The 8,295-nt window shown below is 34.5% G+C and overlaps 1 protein-coding gene across 3 annotated transcripts; it reads right to left on the bottom strand.

Annotated features, from left to right (window-relative positions):
• Window positions 1-3,540: 3,540 nt before the first annotated feature.
• LOC143624948 (RNA-binding protein involved in heterochromatin assembly dri1-like) lies at window positions 3,541-5,021 on the bottom strand. Of its 3 annotated transcripts, none has more exons than XM_077095435.1 (4): window positions 4,947-5,021; window positions 4,454-4,843; window positions 4,004-4,074; window positions 3,541-3,862 (listed from the first exon to the last, which is right to left on the bottom strand). In XM_077095435.1, the coding sequence occupies exons 2-4, from the start codon at window positions 4,834-4,836 to the stop codon at window positions 3,837-3,839; spliced, it is 480 nt and encodes a 159-aa protein (XP_076951550.1). In that variant the 5' UTR covers window positions 4,837-4,843; window positions 4,947-5,021; the 3' UTR covers window positions 3,541-3,836. The 3 variants fall into 3 exon arrangements, with proteins under 3 accessions (XP_076951550.1, XP_076951551.1, XP_076951552.1); XM_077095436.1 differs by having other exon boundaries at window positions 4,454-4,839; window positions 4,947-4,997; XM_077095437.1 differs by having other exon boundaries at window positions 3,812-3,862; window positions 3,958-4,074.
• Between the last annotated feature and the right edge of the window lie 3,274 nt (window positions 5,022-8,295).

Raw genomic sequence — 8,295 nt, forward strand, 5'->3', positions numbered from 1 at the left:
GAATCAAAATGGACCTGCACGGCCGTGTTTGCTGCAATTGGCGTATGGTTTAGGGTGGCGCTAGAGTGAGGATGATGTGGGTGCGTTTAATTGTATTTTGGGCGTATATTTATAGGGTAAAGAGGTCGACGGTGGTCACGGTTCGTTTATGGTAAATTAGCTATCGATTAGTCATCTTTTCTATAATTACAGTGTCGGTTCTGTGAGAAATTGATTAAGGCATGATTTGGTATAATCTATTTCGGATTTTTCGGATCAATAATTAGGGAACAAGCAAGGGAACGACGGGAAATCAAGAAGAAAGGAGAATTGGTTTGAAAAGTTAATTGCGTTTTAGTCCTTGCCTTTTGATGTTGGATGCGAAAGTGGACAAAAGTTAATTTAGGGGGTTAATCTTGTATATTTTAGATAGTTTAACCAATAAATAAATAAAAGAAATAATTAAACAAATGCAATTTTAATAAAATAACCGAAATTAATTCAGGCGTCGTGAAATGATCGATTAATAACAATAGACCAAAAATAAAATAAAAAAAATAAATAAATGGCGGGTTTTTTGGTTTCGAAATTTAACGAATGTTACATTCGGAGCTTCGGCTTTCGGAACCGGCTCATGGCACAACCTCCAATGTTATGTGTGATTATAAGGTGTTGTGGGATACTGTTGTGTAGAGCCCAGACTCCCCTTTTATAGGCAAGTTTTTAGACCCATCGCATATCGAGATGGCCTTTTTGAAAGGCCATCAGCTCGTTGACTCAGTGAAATCCGGGTTGCCACGTGATACACATGGCCTGCCACGTTATGCCAGGTGGTTCGACACGTGTCACGGTTACTTAACTTAGTTATCACATAGTGCAATGCCTTAATGGATTAGGTGATCGCGTAGTGCGACACCACCCATTTATTGGGTTTTATGAGGCTTCATCTGTATCGCAATGGACTTTTTTCAATCCCGTCGCGTAGCACGATGAATGAAAAAAAATCAGAATTTTCATTTTCAATCCTTTATCTTTTATAACTTGATAAAATCGGCCCAAAAGTTTCGGGATGTTACACCGAACGCATAATCTACGTCGGGCACGTAACCAACGTAGAACACATAGCTAGTTATCGGCGTCAGACACGTTTACTGGCGTTGGACGCGTAGCTGGTTACTAGTGTCAGACACACAATTGGAACCTGGCGCGTAACTGTTGTAGGACTCGTTTCTAGTGTAACCCGCATCAAGCGCGTATCCGACATTGGATTTGTTACCGGCGTAACCAGAATCGAACACGTATACGGCATGGGTCACTTTACCAGCGTAACTGGTGCCAACCCAAAACCGTCATCTAAATCAAAGCTGGCACCTAACGTGTAAAAATTCTTTATTTAGTAAACTGAGAAAAATAATTCAATAATAGTTAATTTTAATTAAACTAATATATATGTATGTGCCTGGGTGTGTGTGTGTTTGTGTGTAATATATAGGCTTTGGAAAGGGAAATATGTAATTGGTTTTTTATTCGAGAAAATATGTAAATGCTGAGTTAAGTAACAAGTAACTACAAAAATATTTATTTTTTAGATTAAGTTCTATTTATGACTGGCTTATTTTGTTTATTTTCTTCTACAAACTGATGACGACGGATTTGTTTTCGGTCTCTAATTTGTGACTATTCGGGTTCGGTCACTGACAGCTCTTCACATGATTAGTGTCGACCAGGTCTTCAATAAATGTTACAATTTTTTTGAACAACTAAATATTATTTACGTATGTCCCTTAAGGGGATCGAGCACCCAATCTCCAATTGGTTATGAAACCACCCTTGCCACCACAGCAAATGGTGTGGGATGAAGGTTACAAGTTAGTTCCACTTAAATGATATGAAAATATTCCAATCAAAATGAATTGGGTAGCAGCAGTAAAATATTTAGATTGACAGCCTTTGAGCAAACTCAACTAGTTTAAAGGCTTTTTTTTTCCATTCACTTTCTTTCTTTCTGTACGAGCTTGGGAAGTGAACTTTGAAAACTATCAATGCTTAGCTTTTCTTTAACTTTCATGCAAGGTAGATTCCACATGATTATTATTACTTTACCTTTGTTATGATTTTATATATGCTTCAGTACTTCCTTTAATAAGTTCTCCACAAAAAGCAATGAATGGACCATCAGTTCTTCAAAATATCACCATTTCATATCATGATTAAAGTTGCACTGGTTTTTCTTTTAGAGCAAAAGCTTGTGGTGTATTCCTTCTATGATCCTAATCATATGATTGTATCCACCTCAAGAACTCAAGATTACAACTTGCTAGCTACTTGGAGTGTATACAAAGATCAATTTAATAGTAACCATAGTCCTTAGATGCTTAAAACATTTTACGTAAGTTTCTATCGAATAATTAACGGATGAAAATGTCCCATCAACACTCAACCAGCCAATAGGCATGTCTGTGTTGGTAATCAAGAAGCGACCAAACACTAGCGAATTGGTAATGAACGAAATTGGAGAACAAGAGTTGAACTAGGCTTTCTTGATTGTTGAATCGATCTGAATGTTTACGTAGATGCCGATGGGTATATAAACACAATCAACTGACACAACGTCTCATTGAAACATCGTATACATCTAACCCTAATTGTAAATCGGTTTCTAGCATTTTTACATACACACACACACCTACATACATATTGGATCCTTCTACTTTTACAATACATAATAAGACTAACGTACCTTCTAATAATTAAATAGTCCGATTTAAAATTGTAAGGTTGATCAATGGTAAAAACACACTACACACAAGATTTGCAGCCACGCCGGTCATGACTCTTTTTATTAATGAAATGAATCAAAACGAACTACAAAATATGATCACCCTAATCATTTATTTTTATGCTAACTGACCATATTCTAATTGAACTAAATATGACTTTAAAGATAAGCCAAACTATTTCAATATTAAACTGATAGATACTAACTCTAAACTCGACCAAACATTATCTTGATCTTTCTTGATGATTATCTTCTTTTTTGATTTTTACTCTTACTCTATTTCTTTCAGAATTATAGCCAACATCAAGATCTTTATTAGGGAAGAAAATTAAAGAATCTTTGTGGAGATTAAAATGATAATGACATGCATACGACTACTGATTGACCAGGGAGCATATTTTTAAGGAAAATTATAAAGCTTCTTTTTACAAATTGTGTTGATAAGAATCTTGGCAAAAGCTAAACAATAATGTCTAGCAGGAGATCATATCACTAATTAATAAAAATGTGTGTCTTAGCTTTTTGACCAGTATTGCAGATTTCTAGGTGAAAAAAAAGATGTTAAACTTAAAAAGATTTGGAATCCTATGCTGTCATGTTGGTTCTTGCTAATTAACTACATCTATTTCTTGTAATTACTAATTATTAGACTGTCAAACCTGAAATATTATTACTTGTTAGCTTGTAATTTATTAGGATTTACAAAATTAATTTAATGGTTTCTCTATTGTGTAATTTCTTTTTAAAAAGCAGAAAATAAAGAACAAAAGCAACACGTACATAATATTAGACTGAATCCTCATCCCAAAACAACATGATCTCAGAAGAACTTCACAAAATCAGCCATAAAATTAAACATGAGTTGTACTAATCAAATAACCATAATTAACCTACGACTTCCTAGCAGATCCATCATCGTTACTATTGAAATAAAAGTTAAATAAAACAAAAAACAAAAAGAGAAAATCAAAGATAGGATTGCATATGATATTGGCAAAAAGGGGGGCACTTTATAATATCCGATGCTCTTTCTTGATTTTATCTGATGAATTGCTCATTATCTCTCTCACTCTTCCTCTTATGTAGATAGAAAACTCATAATACCTGAAATTATATCATATGAGCATGTTAATTTCTGCATGTATTGGTTATTTAAGCTCTCTAATATCAACCGGAAACTATATATTTAGCTTAATTACCGGAACTCGAAACGTGACAACTTAATTCAAAAGGAAGAATGGCTACCAGTGTCCCTTGGTGCATTGCATCTAAAGCATTCCATTCGGCTAGCGAAGTTATGCTCGTTGCATCCTGGCCTACAAAAATCAAGTTATGTAATACTAAATATAAGCCAATATGGGGCTAACTCACTTGGTAATAACACAATGTCTTCCAGGTTCAAATTTGGGTAACAAAGTAGTTTAGATTTATTGGTGTGTAACGTATTTTAAGATTAGCAGTAGCCATTAAAAGAAGTATAATACTAAATATAAAAACATAAAACAAATTTTTAAGTTTATCTGTTGATTATTTTCTACAAAACAATAGTATCTTTTTTTAACAATAGAAACTTGTAAAAATTGATTTTCTTTTATCATATGCAATTATGCATGAAGTACGTACGTCTTTTCATGCATGGAATATTATAAGGAACTAGTAGTAGGGTTCCTGGGACCAAAGAAAGGTTAAAGTTACCTAGTGCATATCCAGTCACCGGACTTCCACCCTGAACGACCGCTGCCACTACCACTTACGCCGCCAAACCCAAAACCCCTCGCACGGGACATATCACCATCAAAACCACCACCATTAGAACCCAAGTCATCCTTAAACGCTCCACACTTGAAGCAACTAGAGCGGCTTGCAAAGTTGTGAGCCCCACAGTTGCCAACATTACAATACCAGTCACCGGGCCTGACATCAGGCCCGATGAAACTGAATACTGAGGCGTTGATACCAATTCCTCGACCACCAAAACTGCCGCCATGTTTCATCTCCCCGCATCTTTGACACGATTCCCTTCTTTGGAAATTCATATGTTGGCATGACCTGCAGGTCCAATCTCCTGGCCTACTCATGATCTTTCTACACAAAATTACAAACAAAATGTTAAGAGATAGATATATAGATTATTAAAGTAAAGAACATGCATGTATACAAATGAGAGTAATTAGGGTTGTGGTGTTACCTTGTGGTGGATGTGGAGGATAGTGTGTGTTTCTTTTGAGGGATTCCTGAATATGATGGTGGAGGGCGGTGAGTGAGGGTTTATATATATATATACATGCAAAAAGACCTCGTAATTCGAGGAGATTCGGGCAGCTGTAGTTGAAGCTGAAGCTAAATCACCTTTTTCTTTTTTATTTTTTCCTTTGAACAATGGGAAAATCTTTCTTATTTATTTTTTAATTATTTTTTATTATGTTATACACATTAACTAACGGATTTATAATATTATGCTAGAGGTAAATCTACTTGCTTACATCATGTACGCGCATATGGTCGGGAATTTGCTTTTGATCCTGAACATGGCCGGCTCTAAGGGTGGCCGATGTGTCCGGCCGAGGCACCTGTTTTTCAAGGGCACAAAAAATTTCAAAAGTTTCTGATGTTATATATATAAAATACCAGAACGCTTATAATCGCACTATTTTTATAATACTTAAACACCTTTTAAACCCACTTTTGTTAAATTGCTTAAAGACTTATAGGTGCATTAAAAATTGAAAAAAGTCTCATTACTTTAAACTAATCAACAAAAGTTAAATAAAATTAAAAAAAATGAAACAAATAGGTACGATAACAACAGCGTTGTCTTCGAACACCAGCAGTCACAGTAGCATCAACAGAAAAGAGTTTTTTGAAATTGTAGTTATTGAAATCTTATTTACGATCTACAGTACGCAAAGAGGGCTAAGGTTTCTATCACGATGGAAGCGATAAAGGCTTTAGGATTTTTTTGGATTAGAATTCGTCTTCGTTCAAAAGTTTGTCATGAAAAAATTGGTGTAATTTTGTTTTGTAATTTTTTGTTTGTGTTAATTTATAGCGTTTTGCCAGTAGTTTAATGAAAGTTCATTGTAAAAAAAAAGTTTAAAACTAGTGTATTAAAAATTAAAGCTTTGGTTATTTTTGTTGAGAATTCAACTCATATGTATTTTGTTGTTGATTATCACTTAAACGTCTAAATTTATATTTTCTCTATAATAGAGAGTCTATAAGAAATCTATTGGGATTAAAATAAGGAATTTTTTATAAAAACAATAATGACTATCTATATTTGAGTTACTATTCATCAATTTCTATAATTTTATAAGTGTCTAAAACCAACAAAAAACAATAAAATGAGTAAAATAGAGAGAGAATCAAATCTATGCGGGTTTTTAAAAAATAAATGAAGTTTAGAGAAAAATGAGTTTCGGTTAAATTATATAAATGAATATTCGGATGAAAATTCTCTTAATTAAATTATAAAAATGGGTCATTTAATTTGAAAACTTAAGGAAATTTAAAAGTTGGCTGGGATTCTAAAGATAGAAATGTTGTGGAGTTTGATAAAGCATATTAAGGTGTAGCTTCTTTTAAGGCTTCTAGAGTGCATGAACACAATGTTACATAAACCCAAAAATTCTGCTTTCATCTTCCAATAATGCCCTCCCTTTCATTCTTAAATTTCCAAATTTGCCCTTGTATAGTTTATATCTATATTTCATTTGATTGAATTCATATTCCTTTTCTAACAAAATCTAAAATGGAGAAAAAAACGTTGGTTTGTAACTTTGTATGATAACATCACTAGTAACGAGTACTCAACTCAAGGATGAATTTCTAAATCCATGACAAATTCTCTGCGCAATTGTCAGGACCGTCTCGTGGGTAAGCTAAATGAGGCAACGGCTTTAGGCCTCCAGTTTTATAGGCCTCAATCTAATATAGGGGTTATATATTATAGGTTTTGAAAATAGAGTTTTTTAAGAATTAGTAACTTATTGATGAGCCAAAAGCCAAAGAGGATTGTCTCATATCAATTATAACTGCATATTATTCATATTCCATAATTTTCGGATACTTTTGGGTGTTATATGCATAAAAAAAGGAAAAAAAAAAGCCACAACGTTTTAGTTGGTTTTAGGCCTGCGAGGCCGTTAGCCGGCCCTGGCAATTACGCCATCAACCGAAAACAGGTTGCAAGAGTAAATTGTGTTTGTTTTGCGTTCTCGTTCAATCACAATGTTGTTCTTAAATACAAAATATATGAATAATTATATGGACCAAATATATTGACGAGTTGCTATAACTTAAAATTCAAATACCATAAAGTTTTCTATAATTTCAAAGGATTAGCTTTTTTAATTCCAACTTAAGATTCATTTATATACTAAACAAAAGGATCTAATTAAAATAATTAAAAGAGATGTGTAAGCGGACAACAAGCTATACCGTCACCCCCCTTTTGAATGGCAAAATTGATCCTACTGAAAATAAAGTTATAATTCTTTGGCGTTGATAAGTTACTGTGCACGACCCACTGAACTCTTTTCAGAAACGTAATAGCTTCATGGGCAAAAGACCCAAATGTATCAAAAGCAAAAGGAATGAAGATGTGTTGATTCTCGGCACGTGTTTCCTCATGCTTAGCAATTTTTCCTGATTCAGCCTTCAACACGGCCTGCCTAACAACAAACACGAAATCTCTAAGCATGACAAGGGGGGATACTCTAGTACGGTTTATACAAACGTGCTCCCCCCTGCCCATCCAAACACAAGAACATCTGCTGGCCAGAGAGTAGACCTGCCTTTAAGTGGATCCGACAGGAAATTCACAAAAGCTTCTTTTTTTGCCGAAATCCCCGCTCGTTTTAACAAATCACAAAGGGCATCTCTGAATCAAATCATATTTATATTTAAACCCCGGAAGCTCCTTGCAATGAACGGCATGCTCACCAAAATTATTCAAACTAACTTTATGGCAAGCCGGGGCATGGCACATCAACTGGGAACAGTGGGATCATTAAACAATATTTAAAAATGGCCCAGTACTCCACTGTCGGCATGCGCTTTCCTAACTCTTCGATAGGGATGACGATCAAGAAATCTTGAGCATGGGAGCCTGAAGACATTCTAACACCACTCTCAGGCGAGTGGATAAGCTAAACTTCTCTTCCAAACGTTGGACAATTTTACTATAAAGGGCACTCACCAAAGCATGTTGGATCGTTCACAATACTAAGGACGTGAAGAAGTTAACATAAACCATTAGGTCATCATTTAAACAAGTTTTCTCTTAGTGTCAACGCCATTTAAATAGAGAAGGGCATCTATCTATGATTTAATCCGCTCATGTTAAATAGTTCTAGTATTTAATAATCTAATATCTAAATGGCACAATTCATGATTAACCATTAAAAATGTTAAATTGTTACCTCCCAATTTATTTGCACTGTACACAATAATCTTAAAGAGTTGCATGTGGCAAATATAGTTTGATATGTTATAAGAGTTTGTGTAGTTTATCTAAGTTGTAGCTTGCACATTAT

This window comes from Bidens hawaiensis, unplaced genomic scaffold, assembly GCF_021521415.1.
Source record: "Bidens hawaiensis isolate Kalapana, Puna unplaced genomic scaffold, B.hawaiensis_p1.1 tig00004003_1, whole genome shotgun sequence".
Taxonomy (NCBI): Eukaryota; Viridiplantae; Streptophyta; class Magnoliopsida; order Asterales; family Asteraceae; genus Bidens; species Bidens hawaiensis.

Excerpts from the sequence above, each read along its gene's own strand:
- LOC143624948 (XM_077095435.1), bottom strand. The coding sequence starts at position 4,836 with ATGAGTAGGCCAGGAGATTGGACCTGCAGGTCATGCCAACATATGAAT. Across the intron at positions 4,075-4,453 it reads GGTGACTGGATATGCACTAG|GCCAGGATGCAACGAGCATA; the intron begins GTAACTTTAACC and ends TGATTTTTGTAG. Across the intron at positions 3,863-4,003 it reads CAATGCACCAAGGGACACTG|GTATTATGAGTTTTCTATCT; the intron begins GTAGCCATTCTT and ends ATATAATTTCAG.